General features: G+C 40.3%; 1 protein-coding gene and 1 long non-coding RNA gene across 2 annotated transcripts in view; one reads left to right on the top strand and one right to left on the bottom strand.

Annotated features, from left to right (window-relative positions):
- AGBL1 (AGBL carboxypeptidase 1) overlaps positions 1-23,359 on the top strand; it is an 837,843-nt gene that overhangs the window by 176,190 nt on the left and 638,294 nt on the right. The window contains exons 8-15 of the mRNA XM_009429779.4: positions 780-945; positions 1,880-1,947; positions 6,694-6,810; positions 8,174-8,745; positions 10,282-10,365; positions 10,898-10,984; positions 13,829-13,977; positions 15,517-15,604. Coding sequence (XP_009428054.3) covers positions 780-945; positions 1,880-1,947; positions 6,694-6,810; positions 8,174-8,745; positions 10,282-10,365; positions 10,898-10,984; positions 13,829-13,977; positions 15,517-15,604 — 1,331 coding nt within the window. The remainder of the gene's footprint in view (positions 1-779; positions 946-1,879; positions 1,948-6,693; positions 6,811-8,173; positions 8,746-10,281; positions 10,366-10,897; positions 10,985-13,828; positions 13,978-15,516; positions 15,605-23,359) is intronic.
- Positions 22,562-23,359, bottom strand: part of LOC107968412 (uncharacterized) — a 38,540-nt gene continuing 37,742 nt past the window's right edge. Inside the window, exon 7 of the long non-coding RNA XR_010151489.1 lies at positions 22,562-23,037. This is a non-coding gene — a long non-coding RNA (uncharacterized LOC107968412). The remainder of the gene's footprint in view (positions 23,038-23,359) is intronic.

The raw sequence follows: 23,359 nt of genomic DNA on the forward strand, positions 1-23,359 counted from the left end.
TAGACAAAACATTTACAAAGATACTGAAGAAAATGGTTGTGTTTTTGCCAGAGATACTGAACTATACTCAACTCTCTGTCTCTCAATTTAGTGAACTTGTTCCTACATTTTTCACAGTGTCTGAAAAGAAGGGTCTTGTCATGTTCCATCAGTATCAAAATGTTACATCTGCAAACCCAATTTTTCTCTGATTTGGGAAGGTACCAAGAGGGATCAACACTGTGGGCTTTGAGAAGAGGCATGTAATTTAATTTAGGTACTTGGGATTCACTTAGTCTTTCCTTCTGATTTCATATTTTATCTTTTTTAAAAAATATTTTTCTCCACAGAAGACAGCTGAAAGAGAAAAGCAAAACTTCCATCAATTCAGCTGCTCATTGCCTAACGTAGGCAATAATTCACAGTGACACATGGGTGGCTGAGAAAAGACACCGGCCTCCTCTTCCCCCAGCTATCCTGAGCAATGTCTTGCCTTAGGCGCAGCATCCCTTGAAAGAATTTTAAGTCTGTATTCAGACTGAATTCATTGCAATGATGTATGAAATGAGCAAGAGACAGAAAAGTGCAGATTCTACATTAGGCAAAATTCTATGTTGGAGTGTTCAAATTTGACATTCTACATTAAGGCTGTTTACGGTCTGTCCATGTGTATAATTCATTAGCTGGAACACAGCTAGGAGACTGTGCTGTGTTACAGCTAGGAGAGTGTTATTAGCTGTGTTACAGCTAGGGGACTGTGCCCAGATGTTGGCATCTGATATAATCTTCCCTTTGCTCAGAACTGCCTGGATGACAAGAGCATGGAGCCCGTCATCTCTGTGGTGCTTCAGATCCTGAGGCAGTGCTACCCTAAGAGTCCACTTCCCTTGGTCACAGCCAGCAGTGCCTATGCCTTCCCGGTCCCTGGGCGCATCACCACTGAACCTCCACATGATCTGTCTGAAGGTAAAATAAGTTGGTAACTATGACCTTTAAGATGAGTTTTTGCATTTTGACCATGTTTCTCAGGAACATGGGTGAAAATAGAATTCGTTATTTTATAGGTCAACCATAATTGTCTATTAAGCTAATTAGAGACATATATGAAAAAGCAGTTTTGATTTTCATAAACAGGGTGAGAAAAAACCAAGCTCGCTTATTTTGTTCTTCATTATTAACTGTTTCTGCTTTGCTTGGTAGCTATCAAATGCCTGTACAGTCATCTCAGCTAATTAAAAAAAAGTCTATTTAGAATCCCATGATCGAATCTCTGCAGCATACTGACTGTGGAATTAATTTGCCCTAAGGATGAAATTGAAATAAAACTCTTGTTATTTACAACTGCAGGCTAGTCATATTGGAATATTTGAAAGTATTATTATTTAATCTCTGGGAAGATCTTCCTGTCAAAAGATCCTGGTACGAACAGATTTTCTATAGGCATAATTTTGCCACAATGGTACAAGATGCCTTCTATGGACTTTTGTTTTAAATAACTTCCTCAATCAAAAAATTAGGGGCTCAATCAAGGTGATATTTAGGTTATAACACATTTCGTTTGTGTGTGATCTCTAAACTTTGGCTACACTAGTTGCATAAATACCTCTAACTTTCATGGGAGAATCCAGAGTGGTATTCATGTGTCATTTTTTCTGCACTTATTTTGCATTCCATGTGGGATAACTGTTTAAACTTTATGACTTAGTGCCCCGACATGCCTACAAGAACACCATTTATACCGACCAATAAGCATTTGTGTGTGGTGGGATATTGTGCAATTAATATTGGGCCCCTTATTTGAGAGAGGAAGAAGAAAGAACCACTGTATGGTGAACATCTAAATCCTAAATCCCAGGCAAAGGGGAAACTTCACTTATTTCACCTCTTTTTCCCCATCCAGAGGATTTTGAAGATGATGGCGATGATGAAGTGGACAAAGACTCTGATGCTGAAGATGGGAAAGTGGAAGTAGGTACACCAGCCCATGCTTCTAATGATGTCCATAGTCACATCATGCACAGAAAAATATTACTTCCTGTGTTTGCCCAAGCCCAGTGTAAATTTTAAGAACTGACTTTAGTACTGCCACTCCAGTGGTCGTGATGCGCAGTAAATGATAGCTACTGTTATTGATTTCCAAGTTGTCATTTTCATCTTGGTAGGTCCGGTACAATGTCTCATTATAAAGTCAGAGGCTATCCTATACATTATTATGACACCAATACTTTATTCAGATGACCTTTAGGCACACATTTAACACTTGGAGTTGGTATATTTGATAAGACCATTTAAGACCCTAGAAAGATTTTCCAGGAAGCTTTCTGCCTTTGTAAGTCACTCTTCTTATCCTTTCTGCACAGGGGTGCTGCATTGTACAATTCCATTGACATCAGACTCTGTGAATTGTTTTCCCTTAAGTTGCACAGTGCACAACCTGGCCAGCAGAGAAGTGTTGCTCTTTGGTCCCCCTCCCAAAAAGGCCTATCCTATAGAAGAGAGGTTGGTGAACTTCCTACAAAAGGTCCAATAGTAATTATTTTAGGCTTTGTGGACCATACAGTCTTTGTCACAACTGCTCAACTTTGCTGTTGTAGCACAAAACAGCTATAGACGATTTGTAAACAAATGGGCATGGCTGTGTTCCAAGAAATTTTATTTTTTGAGACAGAGTCTCACTCTGTCACCAGGCTGGAGTGCAGTGGTGTGATCTTGGCTCACTGCAACCTCCACCTCCCGGATCCAAGCAATTTACCAACTTCAGCCTCCCAAGTAACTGGGACTACAGATGCCTACCACCACACCCAGCTAATTTTTGTATTTTTAGTAGAGACAGGATTTCACCGTATTGGCCAGGCTGGTCTCGAACTCTTGACCTTGTGGTCTGCCCGCCTCAGCCTCCCAAAGTACTGGGATTACAGGCATGAGCCACTGTGCCCAGCCTCCAAGCAATCTTTGTTTACAAAAATAAGCAGTGGGTTATAGTTTACTGACTGTTTTTGTACAACAAGTTTTCTAGACCTTGGCACTGTTGGCATTTAGACCGGATACTTCTTGGTTGTGGGAGGCTGCCTTGTGCATTGTAGGATGTTTAGCAGCATTCCTCACCTCTACCCACTGGATATCAGTAGTACCTACCTCGTTACCCTCCAGGGATGAACCAAAAGTATCTCTTAGACTTGCCAAAATCACCCCTAGTTGAGGACTACTGCTCTAGAATAAGAATTTGTCTGTGAATTATAATTCTATCTCCATTTCTGTTGGTGGACATGGACTTTGACAAATTCCTTTAAGTTATAGTTTCTTAATTTTGTTGTCTGTAAAATAAGAGTCAGTAAATTAAGGTCAATGCTGCCTTTTATGACATTTACTGGGGATGAAACTCAAATTTAAAAAATCAAAAATCTTCCCTCCTTTCCTTTCTCTCCTTCTTTCCTATCTGTCTAGAAAGAAAGAGGCTTTTGAGTTCTCTGTCATGATAATCACTCACCTTGCTGATGGTAGTAGCAGTCATACAGGGACTACCTCTTAAGCTACATCTATAGGTTTAGACTGCTATTGACAGTCTGGTGTTCTCTGGGTTTTGTTGATAAATAGAATCATTTCTGAAGTCATCCGTAGCAAATTGGATCTTTGCTGTGGCTTGATGGTGCAGACCTATGGAGTACGTGCTGAATTATTTGAATAATACTGTGCTGCTGCAGTCATTCATCAATGCCACTTTCCCCTCCCCTCTTGCTTGCTCTTTGATAACTGAATGTCTGATGCAGAGTGTCACCCACTTCATGTATCTGATGGGGAGGGACCGGGTGCACGATAGTGCCTGACTTCCCACAGCATGGGAGGGAGGGTGTTCAGATACTTCCCTTGGCCCATGCTTTGCAGAGGATGGAGGGGTGGGGTAGAGAGAACCCTAAACAAATAAATAAACTCAACTGGCAAAGAAGCACAAGACAAATTGGTAAGAGCTTGAAAACTATTCTTCAAAAGGCTTCAAGCCAAGGCAAGAAGATGAGAAGTCAGTGTGAGGATGAATTGTAGAGAAGGAGAGGAGCATGAGAGTCAGGGCTCAAATTGGAGGCACAGCAAGAGCAAGGAAACTGCTCCAGAAAACTGGATTTTCCCTGGGGAAACCAGCAGCATTTGCTGCCAGAGGCGTGAACAAGAAGTCAGGCATATTTTATTTCTGGCCACAGCACTGATCCAGGCCTTTAACCTGTGGCCTTCCCATTTGACAATCTTAGGTAATAATTGGGACCAGCCTGTTAGCAAGAATGATTAAGAGGATCTTTTATCCGTAAAGGGTTATGAGAGTGGAAAGTAGGGTGCCATGATTTGATTGAAAACTGCCAAGGTCAACGTATTAGATGTGGGCTGTCTTCACATACACAAGCATTAGATTCTGACAAACTCTGAAGAGGAGGGTGATAAACAGAGTGAATTCAAGCTCTCCCTTCCTTCTTCCTTCCTTTCCTTTCTTTTTAATTTTTTATTTCTTTCAGGTGCTTTATTGGGTATGATCCCTATGCAACATGCTAAATTCTTGGGGATGATAATCTGAAACACAAACAGATAAGACACAGTTTTTATCTTCAAAGAGTTCACAGTCTAGTGGACTTGGAGTTTGTCCTTATTAATTGTTCTAATCACCGCCTTCAATGGAGTGGTGAACTCAAGTCTGAGGCAGCCAAAAGACAATGTCCAAAAGCTCCAACCTATGGAACAAGAGCCAGAAAGCATTACCTGGATTAGGTGGGTACCAGAATTCTAGCTGGTAAAGGACTGCCTGGGCTGCTGTGAGGACACAGAAGCAGGCCACCTCCAGATAAGAATAAATGCCATTTATAAGAAATACAAAAGGAGGTGGCAACCTGGCTGAGTGCCTGGTTCTCAGAGACTAAGCTCCAGAACTTTGAAGGCAGAAATGGTCTCTGTCACAACTATTAAACTTTGCTGTTGCACTAAGAAAACAACCATGATCAAATGAATGGGTGTGGCTCTTTTCCAATAAAACTTTATTGACAAAAACAACCAGTGGGCCATAGTTTATTAACCCCTGCTCTAAGGCTAAGTGGGTCGCCTAGTCACATGTGGAATGAATTAGGTTGCAGCTCATGGGTTGAATGACTCTCCTCCCTTCAGATGCACCAGTTGGAGCACAGCCTTACTCACTGGTGGGGACATCCTTCCCAGTGGCCTTCCAGGTTGTGTTTCCATTAGTACCACCCTGGGCCATGGCTGAGGTTGCAGTGGAGGGGGTGAAGGCAAGCAGGAATTGATGGATGAAGCTGCAAAGCACAAGAGTGGGGGCCATGGAGTTGGTCATGGTGTGTATACTGTACCTGAAAATATCATTAAATGAAACTCATGGGAATTACTTTTCTTTTAATTTGAAGTTTGGAGAAAAATTGTGAAACATAGATGGAACATTGCATTTTTTTGCCCCTTGGATCAGGAATACAAACATTTATTTTCCATGTTTATTGGATTTAACCTTTCAGTACTGCCAGGTTTTTCCTTAACTAATGAAATATACTTGTAAAACATATGGTATTTTTTTTTTCTATTTCATTAAGGAAACTTAATCTAGGATATGAAAAGATGAAGAGACTGGGCTGGTTCATTCCTGGTGTCTTTTCTCTGTAAGACCCTACAACCCTTGGAAAACACACAAGTATTCAGAGGAGAGTCACCATCATCATTAAAAGGTTTCGAAATGGTGATCTATCAAGAATAAACAATAAAGTGCCTGGGATTATTCAATCCAATAAATAAAAGACTCACGGTGCCTTGGTAAATTTTTAAATGTACAAAGGGATAAAGATGTAGTAGGAGAATATCAGCTCCTCCCCATGTCTCGTAAGGATTGATATAATTTCTCTCCCGCCTACTTCTCAAATCTCATCTCCTGCAATCTTCCTCTTATTCTGTATGCATCAGCTACCTTCTTTCTGTAAGCAAATTGAAGCTTTTCCTTCTGCTAATAATTCACTGCTAGGCCTGTGCATAGCTGGCTTTTTTTTTTTTTTTTTTTGCCATTTAGGTCTCAGTTAAAACATTACCTCCTTATGAGTCCTCCTGAGATCTCCTAATCCAAACAGCCTCCCATTCCCCAATCTTAGTCACATCATTCTCTTTTATCATTTCAAGGGGAGTTATAACTGTTGGAAATTAACTTATTCATTTGTTTACTTTCTTCTTTACTGTTTTTCTTCTCTCGCTAGAAGGCAAATACCATGGAAGCATGGATGTTTGTCTGTTCCATTGTGACCGAAACTTCAGTACCTGGAAGAGTACCTGCTCACAGTCGGTGCTGATTAAATGTTTGTGAAAAGACTGACAAACCTAAATGTCAAAGATAGATAAAGAGGGACAATAATTACAATGATGCTGACGATAGTGGCAATGAGATAAAGAATTTCTTTTATAATGTGCTTTATCGATTATGTAGTTTATCTCATTTTATACAAATTTTTATTTCTGATGAAGGCTGATAAATACTGACATAAATGCTGAGACAAGTCCTTTATCTTCTTTCTTTTTATTTTAAAAATACAATCCAGCATAACAAATTCTTCACTGGATGGGCCAGTGCTATAATTTGGAGGCAAGAAAACCATGTCCTAAGATTCTGAAGAAGCACGTACATATCATGTCTTGATGCTTCTCAGGGTGGATTTCCTGACTGTAATCTCTTCTATGACTATTCCATTTTAGGATGATGACTTGGAAACAGATGTGAACAAGCTGAGTTCCAAACCTGGTCTTGACCGACCTGAAGAGGAACTGATGCAATATGAGGCGATGTGTCTTGAGCTCTCCTATAGCTTTGAGGTAGGACATATGCTGTGGTTCTGATCTTTGACGATGCATGATGGGTTCTTTGCAGATCCTGGGAGGCCAAACCAGGGTGTACAGATGGAAAGCATTGCTCATCATTAGCCATATGCTTCTGGGCTCTTCCTTAGAGAAAAGCAGAATGCTAAACAAAAGTGGGAAAAGGTGGCAAAAATGGAAAAAAATTATGATGTATGCAAGGGTTCTTCAGTCTGACACCTTACACTTAGGATGGATACAAGGTCATGTGCTGCATAATGACGTTTCCATTGATGACAGGCAGCATATTCCTTGATGGTCCCATAAGATTATAATACTGTATTTTCACTGCACCTTTTTATGTTTAGACACACAAATCCCATTGTATTACTATTGCCTACAGTGTTCAGCACTTTAACATGCTGTACAGGTTTGTAGCCTAGGAGCAACAGGCCACACCATATAGCCTAGGTACACTGTAGGCTAAACCATCTAAGTTGGTGTAAGCACACCCTATGATGTTCATACAACAATGAAATCACCTGATGATGCATTTCTCAGAACATTCCCCATTGTTAGGTAATGCATGACTGTAGCATGAAGGTACACATCACTGCCTATTGTCTGGTGGGCAGGGTGCCCTGCCCCCATGCACTGAAAAAGCAAATAAAAATTCATGATGATTTAATTGTTCTCATGCTAAAGTGGGACCGTTGTCCTAGATGGCTTTTTGAAGGTGGACATACTGACTTCAGGCTTTCTTTTTTAATAGAAACAAATTGGGAACATTAGACCTGGTGATGCTAATTCTGTGCCTAGTTGCTGCTGCCACTGTTGCTGCCATCGATATTTTAGACCTGCTTTTTGATCTCCATTATTTTCTTATGGCTCTTAGTAATCATGAATTTGCCTACATCTGAGGGTATAAGCTAAGTCATGTGTACAGAGGGAGTTAATATATTCTATTTGACTTCAGAAAGCAGAAGGATGGTTTCAGGGAAGGAAATTTCAGTTTAGTATAAAATTTTTTTTCAAATAAACAGAATTATTCTCAAGTGAAAGGCACTGCCTTGGGGTGCAGTGAGGTCCCCATAAATATGGTTTTCCAACCAGATTGTAATTTAGTGGGGGGTCTTGAAGACATTCAAATACTGTTTTGCATTGGACTAGACCCACCAAAAGCCCCTTCCAAACATGAGTTTCTATGATTCTGTCATTTATTTGACTCTTGAAGGTTAGTCTTTAGTTGACCTTGGAAAAAGCTTCCCAATTCACAGGATTTATGCTTAGCTCTGTGCCCAGAGAGTAAGGACAGGGATCAAATTGTATTCCCTACCTGGAAGGACACACTAACATATTGTATTCCATTTTGAACCTGAAGGAACTGCAGTCCAAACTTGGAGATGATTTGAACTCTGAAAAGACCAATCACCACCACATTCCAGCCGCTGCCTCCTCAAAGCAGCATTGCTACAGCAAGGACCAAAGCTCCTGTGGGCAAGAAAGAGAATATGCTGTCCAGACTTCCCTTCTGTGCAGGGTGAAGATGGGAAGGTCCACTGTGCATCTAGGCTCCAAAAAAAATCCTGGAGTGAACCTGTACCAAAATGTGCAATCCAGTAGTCTCAGGAGAGATTCTTCTGAAAGTGAAATCCCTGACATTCAGGCTTCCCTGAAAGCAGATGCCTGGGACATAGATGCAATTTTCTGCCCAAGGATGAGTGCCTCCTTTTCTAATTCCACTAGGACTAGAGAAGCTGTCAAAGTAATAGATAAGCTTCTGCAGACACATCTGAAGCGTGTCCCTTTCCACGATCCCTATCTTTATATGGCCAAAGCCAGAAGAACCAGCTCTGTGGTAGACTTCAAGATGATGGCATTTCCTGATGTCTGGGGACACTGTCCCCCTCCCACCACCCAGCCTATGTTGGAACGAAAATGTGGAGTCCAAAGGTGATGGCGCTACTGACTTGGGAGCTCTTTTTTTTCTGTTCTTTGATAATTTTATAAGTAAAATGGTTTGTACAGATAATTCTACTATCTATAGGAAAGAGAGCATTAATCAGGAACATGTCAAAGCCTGTTGGCAAACTGGCCAAACACACAAACTTTGCTTCCTGCAAGGACTTTTCAGAATCAAGTGTGGGGTAGTGGTAGGCATGCATTTTCTGATGAAAAATTCCTTGAGTAATTCTAATACAACTCCTTATCCTATCTCCATTGCAAACCACTATCACAAAGAAAGATCATCCAGTTTCTCCAAATACTGGGCTCCTTCCTCAAAAGTAGGTTTTCAGGAAAATCAAGAGCTGATTATTTGGGATCTCTTTTCTTGCTTCCTACAAATTGATAGGGGATCTCTCGCTAATAGAAAGAAGGAGGTGTGCCTCCATTCCACAGCCCTAGCTATTATAGACCCTGGCTTAGTTAGGAGAATAGTTTTGCTGCCTCACAGAGCTGGGGGGGAGTTGATGGAAAAGACATTCTCCAGGGAAGAAACACTGGATGATAGATTATTCCCAGAAGGCAGGAAAGGGAGCTTTACCCATGGCTCAGCATATTGAGATTAAAATGAAAACTGCTAAAGGCAAAGAAAACATTATTCTCCTTGAAAAAAAACTGTATGCACATACCAAGTCAATGGAGCAAAGTGGGCAGACCAGAAAGTTTTCTTATTATCCACGTCATCCGTAAATTATTCTCTTGATGGTAAATCCCCCAAACTGCTCCCACTTGGGGTCCTGGCTGACATATCCAACCCTACCCCCTGCACTTTATCTGTCATGCTCATTTTTTGAGAAACAGATCACAAGGGCTGTTCTAGCACCATGTTATCCCTGCATAGGGCATCTTCCCTCTGAGTCCAGGCCTCATGTCCACCTTTTCTTCACCCTTCTCTCACACCTCCCCTGTGAACTGGATTGGAAATTCAGGAAGGTAATCTGAAAGACCTTCTAAGCTTTCTTTCTCTCTCTTAGTTAAATATCCCACATTTTGGTGTTTCTTAGAAGATTGACCTTAGCCTACTGGAGCAGACAGAGCCCAAGGAATATAAATTGCACAAGGGTACACAGGCTTATTGGATCCTCCCAAACCTTGAAGATGCTAGCAGCTAATAGTCCTAATGTCTTCCTCAAAACTTTCTCAGTGCAAACTACCCTCTTATTCCCACAGCTAGAAAAGTTCCAAAGTCCCCCAATGCAAGTGCTTTTGATAAAATTCTTCAAGCCAAGAATTCTCTAACTGAAATCTAACATGACTACTTCCTACATTCCTACTTCTTATGCAGTTTTATTTTTTGATAGAGACAGAGAAAGAAGAAGGGCAGGGCTATTTGTATTCTCTGAGCTCAAAGTTGAGGTGTTATTAAACTTCTCTGTGCTTTCATATTTCTCTGGTGACCCCCAAAGTTCTTCCCAGGTGATCACAGGATGAGTGAGCTAGGGAGAGAAGGCTGACCCTTAAAATGTTTTCAATTTTCTTTTTCAGGATCAGGATATTTGAGGATATTCGGAGGCTCATCCAGCCAAGTGATGTTATAAATAAAGTTGTCTTCAGTTTAGATGAGCCTTGGTAGGTAGTCTCGTGCATCTGAGGAAGGTGGGGCATGGAGAATTCTCTTAATGGCATGAGAATAGACATGTTTCCTGTTAATAATCCACTCCTCCTCCTAAAACAGCATGATGAAAATTCAGGTTAAAGATCTATAAGAGAAAACTTAGCTTTAAGAATCATCGGCCAGGCGCAGTGGCTCACGCCTGTAATCCCAGCACTTTGGGAGCCCGAGGCAGGTGGATCGTGAGTTCAGGACATGGAGACCATCCTGGCTAACATGGTGAAACTCTGTCTCTACTAAAAATACAAAAAATTAACTGGGTATGGTGGCGGGTGCCTGTAGTCCCGCTACTCGGGAGGCTGAGGCAGGAGAAGCGCTTGAACCTGGGAGGCGGAGGTTGCAGTGAGCTGACATCCCGCCCTGCACTCCAGCCTGGGCAACAGAGTGAGATTCTGTCTCAAAAAAATAATAATGAAAAAAAGAATCATCACACTGTTTTCAAAGAGTAGTGATAACACATATGTTCACATGTTCCTTATTTCATTGTAGGCCTTTGCAAGACAATGCTTCCAATTGTTTACGGTTCTTCTCCAAATTTGAGTCAGGAAATCTTCGCAAAGCCATCCAAGTGCGTGAGTAAGTAAGGAAAACCACAGTGGGTGTCTCCTGTCAGTTCGTAAGAGCAAGCTGTGACTATCTCTTCCCCATGCTCTGTTCAGTGACCTTGCATTGGTGGCTTGAAATCAGCCATGGTGGGAATATTTATATCTTAAAAATTGGCAAACAGTACAAGTGAAGGTTTTTCCTTTCAGAGAGTCATTTGTTAAACATTTACCAGTACACCACTAAGTGTACTGATATCATAGCTACACTGATATCATAGCTAAGTGAGCCATTCAGTAGAAGTGAACTGTTAATAATGTGTCTTGTGTTTCAAATAATGGGTCCATATTTCGGTGTGAGAGCACTTTGACTGGGATGTTTATACTTTGATGCCAAGGCTGATTCTGTTGAAGGGAAGGGTACATGGGCTTGCTATTCCTGCACTTCTCTATGCCTGTTGCTCTCATTCCTGTGTACTTAGGTGGCAAAAATTATGAGCTTCCCAGAGAAAGGTGAACCATCCTGCATTCAAGGGAAGATGCAGTACCATGCCTCTCTAGCAGAACCTACAGATGAGCTCTCAGTAGAAAAGGATATCCTAGCCAAGGAAAGTCTAGGGCTGTACAAACTAAAAGAAAGGAAATAAAACACAAATGAATTTTACTTCTTTTTCAGTGTCAGAAGAGACCGCCGTTCTCACTATGTTAAAATTCTTTCTATTATAGCAGTGTGGATATATTTCCCATATACCAAAAGGCAAGATACATGATTCATCTTCTATAGGTGAACTTCTGAAAAAACAGTCCAGAACAGATAATGGTGTGGTGGCCATAGACAGACATCAGAATCAGAGTGCCAGGGTAACTTCATCACCTTCCAACCAGGAGACTGAGCAAGTTTCCTAACTCACTCCATGCATTTATTTCCTCACTCACAAAATGAGAACAATAATCGCACCTACTACTTTGGGATTTCATGAGAGCTAAGTAATACACTTAAGTCTCTCAGAGTAGTACCTGGCGCATGGTCAGCACTTAGTCAACATCCGTTCTTACTCAGGGATGCATATTCGCCATTGTTGGAGCTCAGAATTCAGTATAGCTGAGACCTCCCTCATATCCACCTGATGATTCATTTTTGAAGTTCTTCCTCTTTGGGGGAGGTGAAGGGTGATTTTTTTTTTTTTTGTACATAAAATATTTCAAGGAAGCCCAACATATAAAACAGAGACCAGTTTAATCAGGCTGAAGACGGGAAAGACAGTCATGTCAAGACTCTTTCTCAGCCCTCTTTGTGTTGTTGGCTTAGTTTCCACTTCTTCCTGTGGCTCCTGCTTTTACTATTTCTTCCCTCCAGATATCATGTTCAAAGGATCCAGGAGAGGAGACCTGATTATGAGTCTCCTGGTGGAACAGCTATCAGATCAGGATGTGGCTAAGCTGCTGGCCCGGCTCAGGTCTTTTTCTCTATACATTTCCCTTGGACCAGAGTGTAAAATCCTAAATTCATCAGTTATGGTCAGGGTAATAGAGTCAAATAGCAGTAAACAAACCTACTTATGGGTAAGGAATTTTTTATGATTACTTTTTGGAGAGAGCACTGTGGAAATAGCAGACAATTTGAAGGGCATAGCCTTTCCAGAATTGTTCTTGTGAGTGCCACTCCATGGGGTTATGCGTCATGTGTTGTGTGGTGAGCCCAGTGGTTAGAGTGTGGTGCCCACAGCGATAGGGTGAGGACTAGACGCCATCAGATAGCTCTACTCTGCTCTCATCTGTCTTATACCAAGCTCAGCATTTCATAAATCTCAGACAATGCCATTTACCAGGGGTCCAGTGTGGGAGAGTATGAATGGATCGGGGCAAAAACATTTTCCTTTTCATAAGAGCAATGCAAAGAGAATACCAAGAGGATGGAGCAATATTTTTTAAAATAAAATATCCTGATAATGTTTAAGTCAAAACTGCATTGCTAGTTCTGTTGCTAGAGATCAGAAAAATAATAACCTTTGGAGATATAGTGATGGGGAGAGGATCCTTGAGGGCCTCCTGGGGTGCTGGAAATGTCCTATATCTGGGTAGTAGTCACACAAGTGGTTTCAGATGTAGATAAACTCATGGAGCTGTATATTTAAGATGTGTGTATTTTATAGCATGGGAGTTATATCACAATGAAAATGAAACAACGCCTGCATTGCTAGCCTAATTCATGTTTGTTGTTTTGCTGGGGGATGTATATTTACTAGGTTATTTGATTTTTATAAACAGCACCGCAAGTTTAGACACTTCCATTTTCCATATGTGGAAATTAAGGCTCAAAAGTAACGTTGATCTCAAATAGCAATGGCATATCCAAACCAGATGTGATTGAATTTTCTCTGGTATATAGCACACTTGCATTTTTTCTAGCTAGATAAAAACTGCATTATAGTTTAATAAAAAGGTATGCTAATATTTCAAAATAGTAAAAAGACTAGAATTGGAATGTTCTTAACCCAAAAAGTGTTAAATGCTTAGGTGATAGACATTTCAATTACCCTGATTTGATCATTACACATTGTATTATTGTATCAAAATATCACATGTACCCCATAAATAAATACAACTATTGTGTATCCATAATAGTTTTAAAAAATTTAAAAATATGCGCTATTGTGTAATTGACTCTTGTAATACTAGGAAGCCCCCTCACCTCCATGAATTTCCAAAATCTGTACCCAATATTGTGGTATCAGGATGATAAGTATAACTTACCAGCTGGCTGAGATCCTGGGTCTTAGATCTGTAACCCAGAAACTGAAATGTGTAGATTCTTAGTGTCTGAAGTTTACCTGAAAGACTTTCCAGATAACCCTCCAGTCTTGCTTCTGATCTGCAGGTTCGAGTATGACTTGCTGGTCAACGCAGATGTGAATAGCACCCAGCACCAGCAGTGGTTCTATTTCAAAGTGAGCGGTATGCAGGCGGCCATCCCTTACCACTTCAACATCATCAACTGTGAGAAGCCCAACAGCCAGTTTAATTATGGTATGAACGCCTGGGGAGCAGGGGCTTTCTGGAACATGCCAGGAATGACATTTCTTGACTGTTTGGATTCAAAGGGTTTGAAGTTGGGCAGAGTTTTGGGTTGCCAGGTGCAGCAAGGCAGGCAATGGCCCTCAGTGGCACACTGCTACTTTAGAGGGGAGGCTGGGCACCCTCACTCTGCCACACATTGACATCCACTGCTTCTGGATTCCCTCGCTCTACCTTGAATTTTTTGAGGTTGGTGAGCATTCTCATTTATTCCTTCTCTCCATCTCCTAAGTCCCATAGGAGCAAATGCTTTGACCTGCTTTTTTTCCTGCAAGATAGAGGAACAACAAAATCCAATTGGACAACACTGATTTACATTCTTAGAAAGCTCTTGAAGAAGTTTAAATTCTCCTGAATACCCGTGGCCGTTTTGGAGGAGATATTCAAGAGAGAAAGGCTGACGAGCAGGCTGTATTTATTTCAAATGTTTCGAGGAATGGAAATTCTGCATACAACTGCTGCATCATATACTAACTTACTGGGTGGCTTTGAATGAGGAAGAAGTATTCCCAGGTGTCTAGGTCCAAGTGCAGGGTACTGTCTCTATTTTGTAGTGACTAAACAGATTCCTGTGGGTATGAGAAGAGAAAATATGAACCTTGACATTTATATTCACTTTGTATGGCTATTGTAATAAATTGTCACAAATTTGGTGGCTTAAAACAAGACAAATCTGTTCTCTTACAGTTCTGGGGTTCAGAAGTCCAACATCAGTTTCTCTGGGCTGAAGCCAAGGTGTTGGGAGAACCATGTTTCCTCTGGAGATTCCAGGGGAAACTCCATTTCCTTTCCTTTCCCAGCTTCTAGAGTAACATTCCCTGCATTCCTTGGCTGATGGCCCCTTCTTGCATCCTCAAAGCTAGTAGTGTTGCATCTTGAAATCTCTCTCTGCTTCAGTCACGTTGCATCTCTTTTTTTTTTTTTTTTTTTTTTTTTTTGGTGAGACAGAGTCTCGCTCTGTCACCTAGGCTGGACTGCAGTGGTGTGATCTCCGCTCACTGCAACCTCCGCCTCCCGGGTTCAAGCGATTCTCCTGCCTCAGCCTCCCAAGTAGCTGGGACTACAGGCATGTGCCACCATGCCCGGCTAATTTTTTGGTAGCCGGGTTGTGTTTTTAGTAGAGATGGGGTTTCACCATGTTCGCCAGGATGGTCTTGATCTCCTGACCTTGTGATCTGCTGGCCTCAGCCTCCCAAAGTGCTGGTATTACAGGCATGAGCCACCATGCCTGGCCACGTTGCATCTCTTCTATAGTCAAACCTCCCTCTATCTCCCTTTCACAAGGATATTTATGATTGCATTTAGGGCTCACCAGGATAATCACCCCATCTCAAGATCCTTAACTTAATCATATCTGCAAATCTCTTTGGCGATATATTGTTAACAGTCACAGTTTCCAGGGATTAAGACCTATGTGTATGTGGGGGTCATTATTTGGCCCAGAACAACTCTCTTTCCCTCATGGATTAATTCCTTTCTGATTTTGTGTAGGGATGCAGCCCACCCTGTATTCTGTGAAGGAGGCTCTTCTTGGCAAACCCACCTGGATACGGACAGGCCATGAAATATGTTATTACAAGTAAGTTAGAGCGCTGTTAGCTTCCTTTTCTCTGTCCTGTAATTTTCTCTCAATTTCCCACTTTTCCATATTGATCTTATAAACATCAGCAATCTGTGCTTGTCTGCTAAACTTTTTGTCACTCTGTCCTAATGGCCAGTGTCCTGCCCTTCAGAGATATAAGCATATTCACTGGCACCCACAGTAGACCTCGAGAAATACCTTTTGATTGGCTGAAAGAGTTTATCTTCATTTAAACACATTAAAACTTTTAGATCTTGTTGTCAGATATTAGAAGTCATAGAGATTCTACCTGTGATTAGTGTGTCAAGCCTTAGTTCTTTACTTGTTTCTGCTGAACCCAGAGAGTGAAATGTCTGAGATGTTCTATCCTGTTTCTATCCACCCCGTGGTTTAGTTTTCCAAAGTACAGGAGGGTGAATATGTGACAATTACACATAAGTAACTCCTCCCCATAGCAAGGTAATTTTGTGGAAAAAAGTAAAAGAGGGAGGAGTTTCAAAATTCATCTTCAATCCTTGATCAGTTGCCAGTTTCATCAGTTTATCCTGCAAAGTTATAATGAACTTTAAATTGTCCATATATTTTGATGAAAGAAATGCATTCCAGCCATCTAGATTGCTCATATGTACATTTTCTTCAGATGAAAAATAAAATTCAAATTTATAAGAAAATAAGGATAGGGATTGCTATGAGAGGTAGAATATATATAATTAATTATTAGTTCAGTGCTAGTTTCTTATAAAAACTGAGAGACTAGTACTTACTTTCTTAAATAAAGTAAGTTTCATCTCTTTCTGAAATTACTAGTGGCCTCTAAAAAAGTATGATCAGACATTCTAGAGTTTGGGATAGTTGTCACTATGGAAAAGAAACAGAGTATATACCCTTATGCCTCTTGGCTTTTGAGACTTTGAAGATAGGAGTATTGATAGATGGGAAAGGTCAAGAATCTTGTTGCTGTATCAGATACAAAGGCAAAAATCACCATGGAGATAATGACAGTCTATAAGACACAGAGCCAGGCTGACTAGCCTGTAATAAAAGAGTTGGAGGTATTCAATCCCTGATCTATTAGGATATGAATCTAAAGAGGATTTTTTTATATCCTTTAGAAAAATTGCACAATATTATGAGTTTGTTGGTTTTCCATTCACCTAAATGGCAACTACTGTCTGGCTCACCTATCTTAAGACTCTTAGGGCCTTTCTTACGGTTCAGAGAGATTTAGATTAAAAATCACCTCAAGGTGATAGTCTGTAACTGCAGGGAAAAAAAATGAAAACCTACTTTTGGACCTTGGTGTGTCAAGAATGACTTTTAGTTTTCTCTGAAAATAGTTATTCTCAGTAAATCTGAAAGACCCAGCTTAGAGCTGGCTTGGACCTGAAAGTTAGTAACAGATTGGACAAACATAACATTTTGCATTATTTCCTAATGGGATATATAAATTCCGGTTGGAGGATGCTCCTCTTGGAATTGGGGAGTAAGAAGGCTAAGGGGACCACGTATTTCCCACAAGAAGGAAGAAGCCACACTTTCAAAAGCACAGCCTTGACCTAAGGAGAACCAATGCTGATAGCTTTTAGAGCTATTAGCAAGACAATTACTATGTGATTAAAGAGCAACAGAGGGATAAGAAAAAAACCATGAATGTATAATGTAATTCATTTTTCATATTCCAGCCATGAATACAACAGAGATGAATGGATAAGATTGCTACATTGTAATGTAGTTTGTTTTATAATTATTCACCACGTTGTGTTAACATATTCCCAATACTGTGATGTAACAACAGGGTAGATATGTGTAATCTCTATTCACCCACAAATTAGAACGCCTCTCTCAATTGTAAAATGATGCCTTAGATTATGCAATATCTCTCTCCCTATTTACCTATCCTGATCTTTGAGTTGATTTGCTTTAGAAGAGTTCTTTGCTTCTCTCCTGCCTTTATTATCTCTGGTATATTAATTTGGGAGAACTTTACTTCCCTATTTCCTTGTCTCCAATATATCTTTAGATACTCTGCTCTATTTGTATTATGCTGTTAAAGTCCCAGATTTGGTGCCATGTTTTAAGAGGATGCCAGGGTGCTCACTGTGGGGACAACTGTGAGCCGTGGTACCTGAGTATGTTTATAGAAGGGTGAAAGGAAAAAGGAGACTCAGAAGAAATGGGATTTGCATTTGCATTTTCTTTCAGAAGTTGAAGTTGACAGCAATGATGAGCAGTTAAGGACATGGGCTGACTACTCTGTAGGGCCAATCGTCATCAAATAGAAAGTCTCCAAACTATTTTGACAATGCGCCACTAATCAATAAGATATATTTGTATGTGTCCTTACCAGATTAGTTTATACATTTAAAAAAGTGTATATGCATTACTATACTAATATATTATGCACCTAAGAAAGCATGTAAAAAATGAAGAGTTTTAAATTAGGAAAAAAAGATGAAATAAATAATAGTTTATATCTACCTAATTGTTACATCTTTATGCTATTTATAGCTTAGGGCACACTAGAATTTTGCTGTGGAGTTTATCATTAGATGTAGTTATAAATAGTCTTTTTGGTAATTTTGAGAAATTTTGATTAACTTTCTAGATCTGATTAGATTATTTTAACAAAAATGAGAATTACCGAGAAAGACCTAATATTAAGGGTAGGGGTAGGCTATGTCCATTCTGCCATTTTATGGTCATTTTGATTGCAATTTAATTTTATCATCAATAGATGGCTTCTAAGAAGATTTTTCTTTAAAAAGTAATTGTCTAGTTTGTGAGGTTTAGTTTAATTTAGGTAATACAATCTGTGAATGAAAGTAAGCTTCTGTAAACTTAAATACCTTGCCAGCAGCTAAAAGCAAAAGAAAAAGGAGGGGAGCTAGCTGTTCCCACTTCTCCCTTTGGAGACCTCTCCCATGCAACAATCGATGCTTAACTAACATATAAAAACCGTAGATGCAGAATATAATGTGTTTTTCATACTCCAGCCCTGGAATACAACAGTGATGAGTGGATAAGATTGCTGCACCATCATCTAGTTTGTTTTATAATTACGCATCACATTAGGTTGACATCAAGACAGCCATGCCAATCCCCATATTAAATAGTAGACAACTTAATTTCTTTCTTACTATCTAGATAATAATCGTTTTAAGGAGAAATTCTAATATTTTCTGCCTGTGGTCAGTTGATCACCCTGCCCCTCCCCTGGAGCACCTCCCACCCCTTCTATTCCACCTCCTGCTCTTCCCCACCTTGATGACCACTAGGCTGGAAAATAAAAAATGCCCCTCGAGAGGGAGGAACAGAAATGGGCAGATTCATTTTTCCCTGCCTCTCGTAAAAGTAAGCAAGGGCCCTTTTAGTTTCTTTTTTTATTTAGTTCCCTGTGGTCTGCTTCTTCCTCTGATGTGCACAACCACACACCTTTTTGAATTCTCTCCCAGCTCTGGTTTAAAGTAATTTTGGTGCTGAAGGGCAGAGGGAGGGAAGCTGTGCGCTTAGAGTGGCCATGTAATACACCATGGCTGATCTCTTCTGACATTTATCTCCGCTCGTGAGAGGAGATGGAACAGCTCACTCATGAAGATGAATGTCATACAAGAGCTCTGCCATCATGCATCCTTCCGCGGGATCTCAAGAGAGAGATTTTGTGTTATATAGAATATTAGAAATGCTGCAGACACAGGGAAGCCTGGCAACTTCACTGCTCTGCCTTATTAGGTCCTGTTAAGTGAAATGATGCACCCTTGTTAAACAGAGCCATTGTCATTATAAGATTATCTAATCCATTCTCCATCATGGCATTTGCTTATTTTATGCACCCTGCTGAAAAGAAACAATGACTTTCCAGCATATTTTTAAGTACAAATGGAAATAACCTGAGTTCATAACTATGCCTTTGTGTACTTGCTCCTTGCTTCATTGAAGTCTTTATCATTATAAAAGTGCAGATCCTTCCAAAGATAAATGGTTCAGGGAATGGAAAAGCAAACAAAAAGCCTTTTAGCTGTGAAGTTGCTGGATGTACCCAGCCCAGGTCATCTTTGACCCCAGATGACCAATAGGATCCAGCTAATCTTCAAGATCACTCCTGATTTTCACCAGGCTGCTTCTCCATCTAGATGAACAGATTGAGGAGAGGAAGTTCTTTGACTCAAACTTCCACCACTCATTAATGGTGTGACATTGGGCAAATTATACCAACTTCCTTCAGATTCTTCATCTTAAAATGGGATAATAATGGTATCTATCTAATAGAAGTGTTCTGAAGATAAAATGACATGAGATAAAACACGTGTAAAGGTTAGAACAGTGTCTAGTGCATAGTAGGTGTTCAATGAATGCTAGCAATTATTTTTAATAATTAGTAAAAACATCTTAGTGACATCAAATACCAATGATATAAAAGTCATAGTATATGGATCATTTTATTAGCTCTCATCTTGATTATTTTACATTTTTTTTCTATTATTTTAGACTGTAAGTTCATAAGCAGCTCTGATTTATGAAGATCAAAACTTCAGATTCTTACTTGCTACCTTGGACATAAGACATCTTGTCCTTTTTAACCCATTCCTAAGAAGCAGATGATATAATAAAAAAATTTTAGTTTCTGAGCTAAGCCTACAACTGGGGTTGAATCCTGTTTACTATACTTGTTGTGTGGAATTGCTCTAGACACTTAACCTCTGTGAGCCTTAATTCCCACGTGTAGAATGTGTGTAATAATACTCACCTTGAAAGGATGTCATTAGGATTGGAGATAATACATTGAACAACCTAATTATTACTCCTGGAGTCTTGGGTCCACGTATTATACAAACTTTACGTGAACAGCTGCTATGTCCAGGCAAGGTGGGAAGCATAAAGATAAACAGATGAATAAGCATGGTCCTTGCCATAAAGTATTGGCCATGAGAATAGGAGTGATAAGGGGGCTACCAGGGCAGGCTTCCTGAAAGAGGAAACACTTGAGTTAAATCTTGAGGAGTGAAGAAGACTTAGCTAAATAAGGAAGATGGAAAGGGCTTTCCATACAAAGCAAGAACATGGGAACAATTTAACATAGGAAGGATGAACATTGCTTCTTGCAAACATCGCTTGATATGTCCACATCGTAACTGGGAAACTAAAAGAACTTGTTGATGGGATCTCAGTTTATCATGGATGAACTGAACTGTAGCAAGCCAGGTGTTTCACTTTAGAGATTTATCAAACATTTGGCTTTGAAGATCCTGGGAAAGTTTAAAGGCCTCTGCAGAGGAAGGTGTGCTGGAAGTAGAGTCATCTCCTGGACAACTCCTGCTACAAGGTGGCTGCCAGGAGAGTCCAGTGGGGATGCCTGACATTTGCTTTAGGTTCAGCCAGAGTTTAGACCCCAGACAAGGGTTGTAACTGAATTTCTTTTAGCTGAAAGTCATTCTAAATAAGGTGTTAATAATAAGATTTTTTTTTTTTTTTTTTTTTTTGGAATTCCAGCAGTGTGCAACCATCCTGGAGAAGGCTGACTTGTTGGTGGGGAGCCTTTAGTCTTGCTCGGGAGAATCTAATATCACCAAGCTATGGGGGGTAGCATGTTAGGAGAGAGAGAGAGAGAGAGAGAGAGAGAGAGTGTGTATGCATGTGTGTGTGTGTATTTGTGTGTATGTGTGTGTATGTTGGTGGTGTGAGAAGGCAGATTTGACATAGTCAGAACTACCATTTGAATTCCTTACACTTCCCTTAAATCTTGGGCCCATGGAAGCTCAAGAGCTAAGGATTAGCCCATTTTATTTCTCTTTCCATTTCACTGTAGCTGTTTTTTCCTTGGAGTCCAGGTTTTGTCTGAATGAGGGAAAGAACATAGAGATAAATACATGGATTTTATTTTTTCTCTCTCTTTCTTGCTCTCTCCTGTGGTTGAATGTGGTGAGGTTGAGTTTGCATAGGCTAAATGTGCTTGTGATGTGACTTTAGTGTACTAATAGTGCAGTGGGGAACCTAAAAAGAAGCAAGGCCCATGCCAAATAAGACCAACCCTACTGGCCCTTAGGGACACCTATTATTTTTGAGTCAAGATACAGGCTCTGTCTCCACCATTTGTAGGTGAAGAACTGGGGACAGTGAGGCACAAGGTGCGTGTTTCCATCTGCCTTTACATTCATGAATATATGCACATCTGTGTGTGCACTCACACATATATGCTTACAAGTGAAGCACTCTTCCACGCTTTGATTGGTTATCCCTGGCTCATTTTATTTCAACTGCTGTTTCCTGTAAAGAGGAGTAATTGACTAGCATTCGTTGTTCAGCAAGGTGTAAACTGAGTGTATGTTTGCAAGGAGGCTTTACAAGGGAAATCAGAAAGCAAATAAGAGGTAGAGCATATGTAACTTGCATGCTTTCCGAGCTACCATCTGCTTCTTTACATACTTTCTAATAACCAGAGTCATAGCTTTTGGAGAAGCTTCAGAACTTTGGGGCAATCTGGCAAAGTAGACCTAATTAGCCATTGCGATCCATATCACACCATGTGGGAAGACACTGTTTTAAAATTTCTATTTCTGTAGGCACAAAGGAAATGGATTCTATTAATACAATGCCAAAAACCTGGGTGTGACAGCCACTTGGGGCTTATGTTGTTACAGGGTACCCTCCTTTCCCTAGCATGACCAAGGCTCCAGATTGCCATGTTGGCAGAAGCTGAGGGAAGATAAAGGTATCAGGCCATAGTCAGTGGGCTACCAGCTTCCCTTAGTCCCATTCCGAGGTGTATAAATATTGAAAAGCCACAAAACCATGAGAAATAAAATAACAGATTTTCTATCTCTTTCTTCCATGCTTACTTTTTGCTTAGGTAGGGAGTGGCATGAAGGTAGCAAAAAGGTAGAAAAGAATAACCCATGTTTGTTATATTTTTCAAGAACACACAAGATTAATTACCTACTATTTCTTCCCTTCCCCTTCCCTTTCCCCCAATAAAACCAAAAGCACAATGGACTAGTAAGCCAACGTTGTAAATGTTCAAAGGTGGAATTACATCTTGGTGTCCGGGTGTATTTTGCATTATAATGCAGCCTTGATGATAACATTTCTCAGGAAAGCCTGTGCAGCTGTCTCAGCATCAGTTGGCAGCGTGTGGGGAAAATATTGCTCGGAATGGACTTCTGGGTGCAATTTTCTTTGATACTGTTCTCTGAAGTATCAAAATTGGTTCTTCATCTTTGACAAAGGAAAATGTGCACTCTCAAGCCTTACGAAGCTGAACCACATTTGAGGTGACAAATATATTCCTTTGGGAAGAAAGCATTGTACAGTGGAAAGAACAAAGCCTTTGCAGCCAGAGAGATCTGGGTCTCAGTCTTGTATCTACCATTTAGCTTTGAGCCCTTTGGCAAATTAACTTTTCTAAGCTTTTGTTTCATCATCCACACGATGGGTTGCTGCAATAATAACATAAGATGACATATGTTAAATGTTGAATTGGAACTCCATATATCATGTGATTGCTAATAAATCTACTTGGCAGGTGGAGCGGAAAGGAAGGAGTTGAATCCTATGTGGTCTGGGGAGACATAGGGATTGGGGGAACCCAAATTTGGGTGATAAAGTTTATGTCTGCAATTGAAACCCAAGAAAAACAGAACTGTTCACATTTTCCTTGATGTTCTAGCTCAGTGACTATATAGCCCTCATTTTCAGACAGCAAGAAAAGGTCGGTAGCATATATGGCACAATTGGGAGGCAGATGGGCCAGGCTACATG

The sequence above is a fragment of the Pan troglodytes genome, chromosome 16, assembly GCF_028858775.2.
Source record: "Pan troglodytes isolate AG18354 chromosome 16, NHGRI_mPanTro3-v2.0_pri, whole genome shotgun sequence".
In the NCBI taxonomy this organism is placed as follows: domain Eukaryota; kingdom Metazoa; phylum Chordata; class Mammalia; order Primates; family Hominidae; genus Pan; species Pan troglodytes.